At 43.2% G+C, this 16077-nt stretch overlaps 1 protein-coding gene across 3 annotated transcripts in view; it reads right to left on the bottom strand.

The window, feature by feature from the left end:
- CDKL1 (cyclin dependent kinase like 1) overlaps positions 1-3186 on the bottom strand; it is a 42484-nt gene extending 39298 nt beyond the window's left edge. For all 3 annotated transcript variants that reach the window (XM_014465647.2, XM_023763838.1, XM_014465651.2), the window contains exon 1: positions 2616-3186. In XM_014465647.2, coding sequence (XP_014321133.1) covers positions 2616-2783 — 168 coding nt within the window. In that variant the 5' untranslated portion in view covers positions 2784-3186. The remainder of the gene's footprint in view (positions 1-2615) is intronic.
- Between the last annotated feature and the right edge of the window lie 12891 nt (positions 3187-16077).

Below are 16077 nucleotides of genomic sequence, written 5' to 3'. Positions count from 1 at the left end.
AGGATATGACCCGATCTGGGGAATCTTTTTGTTCCGGACATAGTGCTTAGTTTCATGAGACTTAGGCTTCACAAAACAAATGATGTCGCCATTTTCATCAATGGATAATGAAGTGAGAAAAGGGCAATGGTACACACATACTCACATCCACACAAATTGTACACATGCTGTATACTCACACACACCAGAGAAATGAATGTTCATAAATCTTATAGTTGTCAATTTTTCTCTCTTTGGAAGTCTGCTTTATTTCTAAAAATGACTGTGTTTTTCCTAGTTTGTTTTTTTTTAAATACTAAAATGTCCTTTTATATATGAAGTGATGGGAAGTGATGGTGATAGTTGTTGGTAGTTGGTGTTTTAAGATGTTGACAACCTTGCCTTGCCAGGTGGTTCAGTTGGTTGTAGCATTGTTCAGTACACTAAAAGGCTGCAGGTTTGATTCCTGGTCAGGGCACATACCTAGGTTCTGAGTTCGATCCCTAGTTGGGTTACTTATGGGAGGCAACGATCGATGTTCCTCTCTCACATCAATGTTTCTCTCTCTCTCTCTCTCTCTCTCTCTCTCTCCCCATCCACCCCCCACTTCCTCTCTCTCTCAAATAAATTGAAAAAATAAACACATATCCTTGGCTGAGGATTAAAATGCTGACAACCCTATCCAAATCTGTAAAAATAACAATAACAAAAAAAATTTTTTTTGAAACATTACTGGTCCATGAAATCCAAATATCCCAAATGACAACTTTCTAAAATAAACAAACAAAACAAACACTTGACTAGCTTCCTTTATAAGAGAAAGCCAAACTCCTTAGCCTGGCTTCAAAGTCCCCTACATCTGGTCTTGACCTATCCTTCCAGCTTTCCTTATCGTAATGGGAGCAGCCAGGTGATCAGCACCTGCCTGTCCTCACCTGCTTGGCTAAGGTCACTGGAGTACCTTCAGCCTTAGTCCTCCTGGCTCCTAGTTCCTGACCTCACCAGGGGTCATTTAAAGCCCCAGCTCTGTGAGGGATATTCAAAGAACACCTAGGAACTTAAACTCACCGAGTCACTGAGAAAAGCAGGCTCCTGTGCTCTACCCTTAGGGCACATCCATATTCAGTTATTCAAGAGAACACCTCTGACTCCCTAACTGGTTGGCAACACCTCCCCTTCCCAAGAGCTTATTTTCTAAACCCTTTTTGTAAAACCCAGCAAGAAGACTTATTGGAGGCCTACTAAACGCCAAGTAGTTGATACAGAGATACAGAGGCGAGGTCCCCATTCTGGAGGAACTCAGTTAATTAAGGGAGCCACACCTGTAAACACCATATTGCTAAAGAGAGGGGAGAGATTTCAGAGGCATCACAGGTGATCTTCAGAGTCAGGAAAAGACTCTCTCTCCACTAGAGAAATGTTCTTTTCTTTGGAGTAAAGGAACCCTTTGAAATGCAATCATCGCCTTCTCCTCTAGGAAAGCCTGAGAAAGTGAAAAACTGTCCACTGGCCCAAGAGAATGGGGAGAACCTCTCCCTGTGTAGGGAGGGTGGGGAAGGGCAGAGGGGCCCTGACAGTGAACACTGCTGGTCTCACCCCTCCGAGGGGAGCACTTTGGGAAGAGGGGTGATTGGAAGTGTTTTCTCAGAACAGACAACATCCAGGTAAAGAACATCCTAAACCGAAAGAAGCAAGTGTTCCCAGTACCCATTCACTCTATTTTATCCAAAGCCTGCTGCTGCTGCCCATTCAGGATCCTTATCCAGAGATAACCCCACATACTCAATTCGTGGGGAAAAGGAGAGTTTTCTTAGAGAGGCCTGGAGAAACGGAGAAGCAGGAAAAAGAGAAAATCCCGAGTGTTCCATCATCTCCCCCAAAGTTGCTCTTTCCTTGTCATGGAGTCAGTCCACAGGTCAGCACACAGGCGTTAACCATTTAAAACCAGGTTAACCCCACCACATTCATTACATGTCACGGTTTACCTCGAAATTTGGGTTCATCTCCACAGAAATTCCGAGAAGAAGCATCTTTCCATTAGGGGGAAAAAATAGTTTTAGCTTGTAATAAACAACGCCCCCTCCCCCGTTTGAAATCATGGTCTCCCGGGGGTCACGAATAAACATTTCAAAAGTGATCATTCCACTTTTTTGATAAGAATCCTTCTTCTCAAGGCAGGACAACATGATACTCAGCAGTAGATAAAAGTGAGGTGTAAAGAGAACCTGTCAATTTGGAAACAGCTTCCTGACAATTTGGAAACAGGTGAATGATTAATTCTCTTCATGCACTAAGACCCTCAACAGAAGTCAGCCTGGGAGTGTAAAAGCCATGAATGCTAACAATGTGATAAGATCTCGTACTCTCAATCACAGCTGATGGCCCTTGAAGGACCAGCTCTATAGGTGACATGGGAGAGAAGCTACTGGGAAGGAAATAAAATACCCCCCAGCGTCTCTGAAGTGAGTACCACCTTGCCCACCTCTGCTTTCTAGCTCCTTATATAACTGGTGCCTTGTGCACAGACGTCCCATTTGTGTCAAAAGACCATGAAGGAAGGAGATGTAACCACATCTCAAGGTCTCCGATTTTTTTTTTTTTTTATCCCTGAAAATTCACTTGAAAGAACCCATTACCTTGAGCATGCGGATTTCGCGAAGGGCGATTTTCTTGATGACCGGGTCATCTTCTGATTCCAGAAACCTCTTGATGGCCACAACCTGGCCGGTGTCCCTGCTTCTGCATTTGAAAACAACGCCGTAGGATCCTTCACCAATTTTCCCAATTTTTTCATACTTCTCCATCACAGAGGAATGAACCTTCTTAAAGTGGGTCTTCACATAGTTCGCAAGTGTCGCTTAAAGAAGACTGGCGCCCACGGACTGCCCGGGGCCCCCTCCGGACGCGCCTGTGCGGGACCTGGAGGAACAAGGCACCTGTTGGAAGTTAGGACCTGACGGCTTTGAAGCCGCGCCCCTCGGCAGTGGCCACGTGCCCGAAGGACAGCCCGGGGTCGGGTAACCCACTCTTCTCTGACATATGCCCTGCGAGTGACAATGGAACCCCGCACCCTAAAACGAGCCGAGTTGTAAGAGAATCTATCTTTTTCGTGTTATAGTTCATCCGATCTAAGACACACGAGCTGGCTAAGGGCTTCCCCGGTTCTAATTTCGGGTCTGATTTCCCTGCAGCAAGAAGACACCTCCCGGCTCCTGGCGGGGGCGGCGGCGAGGCCGGGAGGAGGGGAGACCCGCCGGGAGGGGCGCGGGCCTGGAGCTCCGGAACCGAGGGCCACGCCGACCCGCCGCGCGCGGGGCCCCCGCTGCCGACCCGCGGTCGCAGGAAGATGCTCTGCCCGCCCTCCCGCGCCTCAAGCGGCGCCACGTGGTGGCCAGGCCCGCCCGGCCCGGTCCGGCCCGCTCCTCCTTCCCGACCCGGCCCGCTCCTCCTTCCGACCCTGACTCACGCTCTGCGGCTGCCGGGCCTGGCCCTGCTCCCACCTCGCGACTGCAGCCCGGCTCTGCTCCCGGCGGGTCCCTATGGGAACTGGTCCCCGCCCCCGGCTGGCCTGGGCGGGGCCTCGGCGTCTGGCTTCCCTGCTGCACCCGCCGAGGTCCCTGCAGCCGAGAAGGCCCTGGTGGGTGGTCCTCGGGCCCCTGAAGGAGCTGCCCCCACCGTGGGCCCGGGGCCCTGCACTTACGTCCCTCTGCCGGCGAGAAGGCCTGCAAGGTTGCAAACTCCGGCTGGAGGGGAAATGCAGCCGGAGCAGAGTCTGCGGGAAGACGCCTGCGCTAGGAGTCCTCCCCCCAGCCTCCACCCCCCAGCCCCCTTCATGCATCAAGGGCTTAGCGGTGACCACACCGAGTAACAACTGATTACTCCCCAGTATTTTCTGCTAAACTGTGAACGCCTTGAGGGCAGCTTCTGCGCCTGTCCTGACCAGTGGCATAGCATCCAGTCAGTGAATGAATGAATGAATGAATGAAAAACAGGGAGAGAAAGGCAAAGAAGAAGAAGATTTGGCCAAAATTGGTTAAAGTCAGCGCTTCACTCCACCGGATTGGAGAGGGAGGGTGCTCCTTGGCTACTGACTTCCACTGCAGCCAGGCTTCTGACGTGGGAGATGGAGGTTACAGAGCCTGCCTCGCTTGAGGTTCCTTATTCCCAACTGGCTCCTGCTTGCTCCGGTTTGAGCACAGAGGAGGGAAGTCGTAAACCTGGGGAAGTCGTGAAATAATTTGCCACCCGGCACACCGCCTCAATACTGGGTCATCTATCCTGTTTCATCTGCCCAGCACTGAGGTGGGTGTTTGCCCTGGAGGTAATACCCGAGGAGAGAGAATTAACATACTGTCTACAAAACAGAGACCAGGCCCGTGCCAAGCAGCTGCCAGTAACTGTAAATCAGGGCAGGGTCAGGTGGGAGCAGGAGCTGGGAGGAGAGGGATGGGTGGCTGCCTTGACAACCGAGTAGCATAGATGGTCCAGGGTGGACTGGAGTTCATCTGCGAACCTCCCAGGAATTGTTTGCGAACAGCAACCACTGATGTGTTTTCTGTCTCTCCCGTTTTGCCTTCTCCTGAATGTCATGTCAATGGAATGATACATTATGTAGCCATTTGAGCTAGTCTTCTTTCACTTATCATAAATAATTTGAGATTCACCCATTTTGTTCCATTTGTCAGTTTATTCCTGTTTATTACTGAGTAGTGTTCCATTGTATGGGTGTACCATAGCTTGTTCATCCATCCCCACTTGAAGAACATTTCAGCTGTTTCCAGTTTGGGTGATTATAAGCCAAGCCACTGTAAACACTCATGCATGGTCCATTGTGGGAACATATGTTTTCATTTCTCTTGGGAAAATAATACTTAGGAGGAGTCCTGCTGGGTCATATGATAAGTATATGTTATTGACGTAACTGCCAAAATGTTTTCCAAAGAGACTGTACCATTTTACCTTCCTGCCAGCAACATTCCAGTTACTCTGCCTCTTTGCCAGCACTTATATGCCAGATCTCTTTATTTCAACCATGTTAACGTGTGGGCAATGGCCTGTTGTGGCTTTATTTGGAATTCTCTAATGACTAACGTTGGGCAGTCTTTCATATGCTTATCTGTCATCTGGATGTTTTCTCACTGATCTATCTAAAAGCCCTAGGAAGTTTTAGTAAATTCCTTGGGATTTTCTATGAGGACAATGTCATCTGCAAATAGGGACCATTTTGGTTCTTCCCAACTGGAATGCCGTTTCTCTCTTTTTCTTGCCTTATTGCCCTTGGCAGGTCCTCCAGTGGGAACTCAAATAGGAGCAGTGAGAGCAGATATCCTTATACCGATCTTAGGAGGGAATCATTCATTCTTGCACCACTAGGTATGATGCTAGATTTCTTTGTAGATGCTGTGGCAGACGGCCTCTAAGATGGCCCTTAATGACCTTGCTTCTTGGTATTCATGCCCTTGGGTGCTCCTCTCCCTTTCAGTATAGACTTGACCTAGTGACTTGCTTCTAAGGAACGGAATATGTCAAAAGTAATGTAATATCACTTCTGAGGTTAGGTTACGAAGAGACTGTGACTTCCACCTTGGGTGCCCCCTTGGGCTCTCATTTCCTTGCTCTGAGGGAATACAGAGGCCATGTTGCGAGCTGCCTTATGGCCAGGAACCGAGGAAGCCAACAGCCAGGAAGAACTTAGCACTAGTCTAATATTCTGTGAGGAAATGAGTCCTCCCAACAACCATGTGAGTGAGCTTGGAAGCAGATCTCCCCCTGCCCACACCCCATTCCAGAGAGATTTCAGATAGACTTCGCCCCAGCTGACAAACACAAGTTCAGTCTCCTGGGAGGCCCTGAGCCAGAGGCACCTCCAGAAACGGTGAGAGGACAAATGTTTGATATTTATGCTTTGGGGTTATTTGTTATGCAGCAAATAGAACTAATCCAGAAGCCCTTTATTAGATTGGGAAACTTCTCTTTAATTCCAGTTTGCTGAGAGGTGTTTTTTAAATAATGAATTGATGTTGAGTTTTGTCAAATGCGTTTCTACATCTATTGAGATGATTGTATGATTTTTCTTCTTTATATTATATAATTTTCCTTAGTCTGTTGATATAGTGAATTATATTGATTGATTTATATGTATATATTTTAAAATGTTTTTATTGATTTCAGAAGGAGGAAGGGAGATAGAGAGAGGGATAGAAACATCAATGATGAGAGAGAATCATTGACCGGCTGCATTCTGCACACCACCTACTGGGGATCAAGCCTGCAACCCAGGCATATGCCCTGATGAGGAATTGAACCGTGATCTCCTGGTTCATGGGTCGACGCTCAACCACTGAGCTACACTGGATGGGCTGTTTGATTGATTTTTTAAAAACTTTATTGTTTTTGTTTTTTTTTTTCGCTAAAAGTATTACAAAGGGTATTACATAAGTGTCCTTTTTTCCCCCCCACCCTTGACAAGCCCCTGCCCTCCCTTACCCCCCAGTGTCTTATGTCCATTAGTTATGGTTATATGGATGCATATAAGTCCTTCGGTTGATCTCTTACTCCCCTCCCTCCTGTCCCCCAACCCTCCCTGGCCTTCCCACTGCAGTCCGACAATCGGTTTGAGGCAGCTCTGCCACTGTATTTATTATTGTTCAAAAGTTTGTAATGGTCTTAATTATCCATGAAAGAGTGAGATCATGTGGTATTTTTCCTTCATTGACTGGCTTGTTTCACTTAGCATAATGCTCTCCAGTTCCATCCATGCTGTTGCAAATGGTAAGAGTTCCTTCTTTTTTACAGCAGCATAGTATTCCATCGTGTAGATGTACCACAGTAAAAACTTTATTGTTAAAATTATTACAAATGTCCCCTTTTTCCTCCTGTTGACCCCCTCCCCACTCCTGTCATGATCTCACTAATATATCTATTGATTTTTTTTTGTTTGAAAAAGGTTTATTTAATTAACAAAATTTTTTTCCATAAATATTTGCAGTAGTATTTATCTATTGATTTTTAAATGTTGAACTAACCTTGCATTCTGGGATAAAACCAACTTGGTTATGATATTCTATTATTTTGATACATTGCTGGAGTTGATTAGTAATGCTTTACTGAGGATTTTTGCGTTAATGTTACTAAGATATATTGATCCATAGTCTTCTTGTAATGTCTTTGTCTAGTTTTGGTATCAGAGTAATGCTGATCTCATAAAATGAGTTAGAAAGTGTTTTCCTCTCTAATATTTTCTGGAGATGTTTATATTAAATTGGTATTATTTATTTCTTAGATATTTGGTAGAATTTGCCAGCAAAGCAATCTGAGCCTGGAGTTTTCATTGTTGAAATACTTTAAATTACAAATTCTGTTTCTTTAATAAAATATAGAACTATTCAGTATATCTGGTTCTTCTTGAGTGAGCTTTGATAGTTTGTGTCTTTCAAGGAATTTGCCTATTTTATCTAGATATTTGAATTTATGAGCACAAAGTTGTCTATATATAACAATTTTACATTATTTTTTTAATGTTATTCACATGTAATAATATTACATTATTATCCTCTTAATGTCTATAGTAGTGTTTCCTATGTCATTCTTGATATTAGTAATATTTTCCCTCCTTTTCCCTGATCAGTTTGACTAAGGCTTATCAATTTTATTGACCTTTAAAAGAAACAGCTTTTGATTTTATTGATTTCATCTATGTTTTTTTCTGTTTTTCAATTTTGTTGATTTCATCTCTTTAATATTTTCTTTCTTCTGCTTGCTTTGTTTTTGCCTGCTTTTTCTAGTTTTTTTTAAAGATGGAAGCTTATGCCATTAATTCTAGGTCTTTTCTTCTTTTCTAATATAAGCCTTTAATGCAGTGATGGCGAACCTTTTGAGCTCGGCGTGCCAGCATTTTGAAAAACCCTAACTTAACTCTGGTGCTGTGTCACATATAGAAATTTTTTGATATTTGCAACCATAGTAAAACAAAGACTTATACTGTTGATATTTATTTTATATATTTAAATGCCATTTAACAAAGAAAAATCAACCAAAAAAATGAGTTCGCATGTCACCTCTGACATGCGTGTCATAGGTTCGCCATCACTGCTTTAATACCACAAAATTTCCTGTAAGCACCACTGTAAATGAATCCCCAAAATATTGATGTTGCATTTTCATTCACCTCAAACATTTTTATTGTTTTTTAATTTATTGATTTCAGAGACAGAGAGAGAAACACTATTTGTTATTCCACTTATTTATACGTTCATTGGTTGATTTCTTGTATGTGCTCTGACTGGGGATCAAACCCCCAACCTTGGCATATTGAGACAATGCTCTAACTAACTGAGCTACCCTACCCAGCCAGGGCCAAAATATTTTCTAATTTCCCTTGAGACTTCGTATGTGACCTGTAGTTTATTTTGAAGTGTGTTGCTTTAATTTCCAACTATTTTGGGATTTTCCAGATATTTTTTTGTTACTGATTTCTAGTTTAATTCCATTGTTTCCAGAGAAATCCCTTTGTATGATTTAAATTCTTTGAAATTTGTTGAGGTTTGCTTCATGACCCAAAATATGGTATATGTTGGTGAAAGTTTCTTTTTGACAATATTTTAAGATGAGGTAGGAAAGTCACTGTGAACTTTTCCAGAGCTGCCTTGTCTAAGGTTCACACCAGGCCAAAGTGAGTCTGGAAAATTAACTCTATGGTTCAGTACCCAAGGGTCCTGGGACTGTGCCAAGCCCAGTGGTAGTTGAAGGAGGGAGCAAGTGCACCGGTTATTTACGCCTAAGTAGGCAGTGAACCAGAAAGCTAGCGTGTCTTGCAGCTGCACCAGTTGTTATGTTTGGTGGAAGTTGGATTAAAATATAAGAGAACAACTTTGAAAGGGAGACAAACAGTTGATGTCACCATTTAGTGCCAAACAGAGAGGATACTATGGCCTCAATACTGTCAATCACAGCAGTCCTTTTAGTTGGCAGGACTGAAAAGGGTTTTCACATCAAAGAATTGTAACTCCTGTGCAGTATAGTTCTTGGGAAGCTGAAGAATGTGGGCTCTTTTTCTCAAGCAAATGTAAAAGAACCATGACACATTATTTTCCACTTATAGTGATTTTTTTTGCAGCTCTGCATAATCAGAGAGAATACTTCCATGTCCCTGGATGACACCAACAGTACTGTGGTATTTTAATCATTTAAGAAAGCAATAATCATTCAGTAGATTAACACATGCTCAGAGAAAGAGGCTGAGATTGGGAATCAGAGACCAGGATTTCTGCCTTCTTACTGGTGTTTCATCTTGTGCAAGATAATTACTATTGCCCACACAACCGCCACCACAATAACTATTTAATTAGTGCTTACTTCGTGGCAGGCATTATGCTAAGAATATTTTATTCTCGCGCCTCACCACAGCCCCAGGAGAGGAGTGTCACTATTACACTGAGGTTTCAGAAGAGCGTGAGCTTTAGGATGGGCAAGTAAGGACACAAAGCGGGCGACTGGACGCAGGCAGTCTGACTCCAGAAGCTTCGCTCCTAACCGTGTAGCTAATACTACCAAACATATGATGAGGAAAATAAGACATTTTGTGGGGGGAGTGGGGGATAGCAGCCTGACTCTGTACCTAATCAGTATCCCTAACGCACATTCCTGTTAGCCTATAGTCTAGTCACTGTCCCCTCCTTAATTATCTGGTTTGCAAGACCTATTTACCTAAATACTCACGTTTTACAGAGGCCATAAACCATGAACAATACACAACCCCTGAGGGGGTTATCAGCACTGGTGCCAGGCCAGGCCTTTAGGTGTGGTCTCACGTCCCCCATCCCAACACGCGGGGCTTTTTTCAAAGCCCGTGAAAGGTCCGGAAGTCTGATCCATATATAGGGGACAAAGAAACAAAAGGGTATAAAGAGAAAGCTTCCTCCATATTGGCTTGCTCAGGCTTTGGGAACAGGCTCCCCTGAGTCATGGCACTAGTACATCTGGAAATAAATGGGTTTTTCCTGTGTCTCCGGGTACTCCTGTGCATTTTTCGGTCGCCTGGTAAATTCTGTCACACATAGAGGGGTGGTTGTCAGGGTGTCTGAGTTAATCAATACACAGGACGTTGGGAGCTGGCCTAAAATGCTTACAATGCACAATGGAGGACCCTCCTCCTCTTTAAGCTGCCCGGAGGATGAACCTTGTCATCATGCTTCCTTCTCACAGGAGCTCAGCAGCTTCATCTGTGTGCAGCCCGGCACTAGAGCACAGTTCCCCATGAGGCTGCAAGAACATTGGCACTTCATTTGAGTTGAACCCGGCGGCCAGGCTTGAAGTTCCTCTCCCTCCACCCCCCAATTATGTTTCCTGTAAGGAAAAGACAGTTGAGTCACTGTGATTTTAAAATGACACTATAAAGCTGCTTCAGGAAATAATTGAATTTATTTTCCCTGTTTAAAGAGGATTTGGAAAGGAAATCGTTTCCAGGGCACATACAGAAAATAGTTAATAACCACCATTTAGGGGCACTTATGTTTTGGGCTCATTAACCACATTATCTCTAATCTTTATAACAATCGTACATGGTTGGATTTACTTCCTGGTTGGGATGATGAAGTGCCCCGTTTGATAAAAGAAGCAGCTGAGGCTGTGAGAGGTTGGTCAATGGAGACAAGGCCACCCAGCCATCCAGGGCTGAAGGCAGGCTTCAAACCCAGCTCCGCCATGTCCAAGCCCACCCCCAGTGGCGGATGGAGTTATGACAACGAAGAACACCTTGAGAAAGGTCCTCCGTCTTCAGATGCGCAGGGAGCTGACGATGAGAGCTGACATCCTGATACACAGCAACCTAGAGAGGAGCCAGGTGTCAGCCAAGCTCCTCCTGACCAGGCACCGCTACACGCTACAAAACCAGGCCTGTAAATAACTCCCCCCCCTTACTGGAGATAGTAAAGCCTAGTGGATCAAGGTAAATATTGGAAAAGGAACTTAAATAAAATAAGAGCCTATCCTCTTGACTTTATATGTGGGCCCAGAACTTTAGTTATTTTGTCATATGGCCAGCCACCCCTTTTAAGCACCTCTTCTAAAAACTTTCTTTTCTCAACCTTCCTTTAACAACCTCAACACTTCTTTGCATTTTCAGATTTTAAAACAACCACCTAATACTTTCACCAATGAACCCAAATGCCATGACTGCTCAGCAGTGTAACACTGGAGGGTTAATCACCAGAGGGTGTGTGTCAGTAGATATGACGATCCTTCTTTTGGAAATAAGTCTCAGAACCTCAAGGTGTACATCTCTTTGCCACTTTGGACAGTTATTTGCTAATCATACTCATAAGGCAATCTAAGTACATTTTGTGCTTTTACGATTTTTTAAAATGTAAATTTATGAGACAATAAATAGAAAAAAATTTAACTTTCTGAAATTCAGCTTAAAACTGTGACACAGAGAGAGCCGATTGGAGAGCAGACTTTTACTGGGTGCTGACACAGGAGACGCCGTGCTGGGCACTGGAAATAAGACGTGACTTTCCCGAGATCCAACACTGTACGTCCATGCAGGGCCAGTGCTCCGCCTCCTCACCCAGCGGGTTTCCTCCAGGAGGCAACTGGATGGGAGGACTTGGAAGGCTGGGGTTTAAATCGTATATTTTGCTTTTCAAAATACTTCCCCAGAGTCTGTGGAGGAAAGAGGGCACATCTGACAATTGAGGAAACAGATACAAAAAATTTAAATGACTGCTCAGAGTAAAAAACAGGCATAAAACCAGGGTCTCAATTCTGAGTTGCATTCTTTCCACTTGTGGTACCATACTGCAGCTTCAAATGAGCTCTAATTATGTGGTTAAAGAATATAAACCCGCCTTAAAGAAACCTAATATCAAAATAGAAATAGTTGTGTTCATGACAAGGTGAAGAAGGGAGGAAGGAGAGGACAAGAAGTATAAATTATTTGCATTTAAAAAGTATTCTTCACTCTAATGAGATTTCTTTTCATACTGATCGTTTTAGAAACACTCTCAGTCCTCTCAACTCTTACTTCCTGTATAAAAACTTTGTGATGCTTATTCATTGGCATCTGAATAACCCTTTGTACAAACAGTAACCTCTGGTACCCTAGATACATTTCCCATGTCAACTACTGAATTTTTAGGCGTCTATTGATCCAAAAGATCTAAATAGTTTCATAAGATCATCTTTACGCTGCATGCCAAAGATTGAACGAAGATTATAGTTACACCCACATGCAGAAATCTTATCATTGTAAATAGCGTTCACAGGAATGGCTCAGCGTCACATATTAAGTAATGAGATATTACTGAGGCATCTAAAGCAAACTCATGTGTAGGTCCTTGTAAAAAAACATCATTTAAACAACATTTCCCACAAACAGTAAGAAATCCTTCACTTTAAACATCAACATATTTATTTTTCTACAATATCACCTGACCTAATTTTCCTGGTAAGAGCATGAACTCTAGGGCTAGATTACCTAGGATTAAATCCAGCTCTGCTCTGAGACAGTCGCATAGCCTCCTTATGCTTCATTTGAGTCATCTGCAACATAGAAATTAATTACTGCCCCAGCTCGTTTGGCTCAGTGGATAAAGTGTTGGCCTGTGGACTGAAGGGTCTCCGGTTCCATTCTGGTCAAGGGCACATGCCGGGGTTGCCGGCTTGATCCCCAGTAGGGGGCGTGCAGGAGGCAGCCGATCCATGATTCTCATCATTGATGTTTTTATCTCTCTCTCCCTTCCATTCTGAAATCAATAAAAATATTTTTTTAAAATAAAACGCACATAACATAATGGGCATGGCTGCTATACGATGAGACTCCTTAAAAACATTACAAAATAGCCCTGGCCGGTGGTTAGAGCACAGCCCTGTGTTCCAAAGGGTCGCAGGTTCGATTCCGGGCCCTGGTTGGTCGGGGCATGTGCAGAAGGCAATTGATGTGTCTCTGGCAAATTGATGTCTCTCTCTCTGTCTCCGTCCCACTCTCTCTCTCCCTTTCAGTCTCTCTAGAAATCAATGGAAAAAACATCCTTGGGTGAGGATTAACAAAACAAAAACATTACAAAATAAATGGCAGATAAGATTTTGCAGATTGCTCTAAGTATCTTGAAATTCTCTCCTGACGTGAGCAGCATAGACCTAGATTCCCACTGCTACTGGTATATGGAAAGGCCAACAATTAAAAAATATTTCAAGTTCTCCGTAGTTTGGTTCCACCATTACTCTCTAAAAATCAAGTATAAACAGTTTGATAAACAGAGAGTACACACGTATAGATCTAACACCAGTGCACATGCACATTCACTGCATTGTTTCAAGTTGGGAAAACAAGATTTAGCTTTTAGCTCGGCTGGTGTGGCTCAGTGGTTGAGCATTGACCTTTGCACCAGGAGGTCACCTGTTCCATTCCAATCCCGGGTCAGGGCACATGCCCAGGCTTGATCCCCAGCAGAGGGCATGCAGAAGGCAGCAGATGGATGTTGATGTTTCTCATCAATGTTTCTATTTCTCTACCTTTTCTTTCCTCTCTCTCTAAAAAAACAAAAAAACATGTATTTTTTAAAAAGATTTAGCTTTTAATGTAATGTGGCTCAGTTGGTTGGATAGTTGTCCTGTACAGCAAAAGGTTTTGTGTTCAATTCCCAGTCAGGGCATATACCTAGGTTGCAGGTTCAATTCCCTGGTTGTGGGGTGTATAGGAGGCAACCAATCAATGTTTCTCTCTTTCTAAAAACCAATGAAAACATATCCTTAGGTGAGAATTAAAACACACACAAACCTGCCAAACTATCTTTCAAAGAGTTGCCCTATTTTCTATTTCCATTAGCAATGTGCAGGCACCGGTTTCTTCACAATCTCACCAATTTGTCTTTTTTGTTTTGGCCATGTTGGTGGGTGTATGAAAGTACTGTATTGTTGAATATGAATTTCTCTGATAACCAAGAAAGATGAAATCATATTGGCTACTTGGATGTTACCTTCTGTGGAGTGCCTGTTCAGAATCTTTTGGACATGTTTCTATTGGGTTGTTTGCCTTTTTCTTATGCTCTTTTTATCTTCTAGGTAGGTCTTTTGTGATACATGCAAGTTTCTTTTCTATTTTGTGGCTATCTTCTCATTCTTGTAACGGTGTCCTTAGATGAACAGAGTATGTTAATTTTAATTAAGCCCCTCTGACCAACTTTTTCTCTTATAGTCTAAGGCTTAATTTTCTATTTAGGAAATCCTTGCTTACTCCAAGTTCATGAAGATATTTTCTTTTTGTTTTTTAATATATTTTATTGATTTTTTACAGAGAGGAAGGGAGAGGGATAGAGAGTTAGAAACATCGTTGAGAGAGAAACATCAATCAACTGCCTCCTGCACACTCCCTACTGGGGATGTGCCCGCAACCAAGGTACATGCCCTTGACCAGAATTGAACCTGGGACCCTTGAGTCCGAAGGCTGACGCTCTATCCACTGAGCCAAACCGGTTAGGGCTATTGTTTTCTTTTTAAAAGCTTTATAGTTTTATATATTTTAGATTTATAATCTATTGGATAGTTGTATTTATTGTGCAAGGTAGTAGTCAAGATTCATTTGATTTTCCATTATAATTTTCAATAAAATTTATTGAAAATACTATATTTTCCTTCATTCCACTGCTGTGCAACTGTCATACATAAGTGACTAAGTGTGGATTTGTTTCAGGACTCTTAATTACATTTGTCTGTCTGTGCCAATGTCATACTATCTTAACTGCTGTTGTGGCTTTATCGTTAACTCTTGAAATCTGGTAGCCTAAAACTCTCAGGTTTTTCTTATTTAAAATTGCCTTGACTATTCCTGGCCCTGAACATCCTATATAATAAAAAGGTAATATGCAAATTGACCCTCATGCCATAACACCACCACAATATGGCGATGTGCACAGCGCGAGCAAGGCAGTGGGGGCAGGGCCAGCGGCTGCTTTGCGTGGCTTCTGCCAGGGTTTCCACGGCCCTGTGTGCGTGCCACATGGGTGGGGACCAGAGGTGGGGCATTGGGGCAGCACTCCAGGACTTGGGGCCGTCCCACAGCCAAGGGGGGAGGGGGGTGTTCCAGGTCTCACGAAATCTCCCGCAACGGGTCACTAGTTTTATATTATTTGAGAATCAGCTTATCAATTTCCATAAAATATCTGCTGGGATCACACTGAATCTTTTTTAAATTATGTTTTTATTGACTTTTAGAGAGAGGGAGAGGAATATAGAAATATTGATGGGCTGCCTTCTGCATGGCCCCCACTGGGGATCCAGTCTGCATGCAACCCGGGCATGTGCCCCGACTGGGAACTGAATCGGAAACCTCTTGGTGCGTAAGTCAATGCTCAATCACTGACCCACACCAGCTGGGCTGAATCTTTTTTGTTGTTGTTGCTAATCCTCACAGGAGGATATTTTTCCCATTGATTTTAGTTCAGTATAAGCTCAGATTTCTTACTCTTTCAGCTTTCTGTCTCAGGGCCTTCTTTGATAGTTAAGGAGCCTATATGGGAAAGGTTCTGTGGAAGGTAAAGGTTTCAAGACCTTGTACAGCTAAAAATGTTTTCATTTTACTCTTAGGTTTAATAGTTTATTTGAATCCAGATTTTAGGTTGGAAATTTCTTTCAGAATATTGAAGGCACTGCTTCTGTTGAAATTTGAAGATTTGTTTCTTGTTCCTTGGTATTTGACCTGCCCCTTTTCTTTGGAAACATAGCAGATCTTCTCTTTGATCCATGCCGCTGACATTTCATAATAATGTGCTTTGGTATAGGTGTTCTTTTTTTTCACTTAGTGTTCTTTCAATCTAGAATCTTAAGTTCTTCAGTACTGGAAAAATTTCTTGAAATACTCTGACTTGTTGCTTTTCCTTTTTGGATCTCTGGGAGATGGATATTTGGCCTCCTGGGCTGTTACTATTTTATTTTTAATCCTCACCCGAGAATATTTTTCCCACTGATTTCTAGAGAGTGGAGTAGAAGGGCGGGCGGGGGAAGAAACATCCACGGGAGAGACATCAATTGGCTGCCTCCTGCAACTACCCTTACTGAAGCTGGGGAACCTGCAACCAAGGTGCATGCCCTTGACTGGGAATT

The sequence above is a fragment of the Myotis lucifugus genome, unplaced genomic scaffold (genome assembly GCF_000147115.1).
Source record: "Myotis lucifugus unplaced genomic scaffold, Myoluc2.0 scaffold_304, whole genome shotgun sequence".
Lineage (NCBI taxonomy): Eukaryota > Metazoa > Chordata > Mammalia > Chiroptera > Vespertilionidae > Myotis > Myotis lucifugus.
Note: the sequence above shows the minus strand (reverse complement) of the source record. Positions and strands in the feature narration are given on the sequence as shown.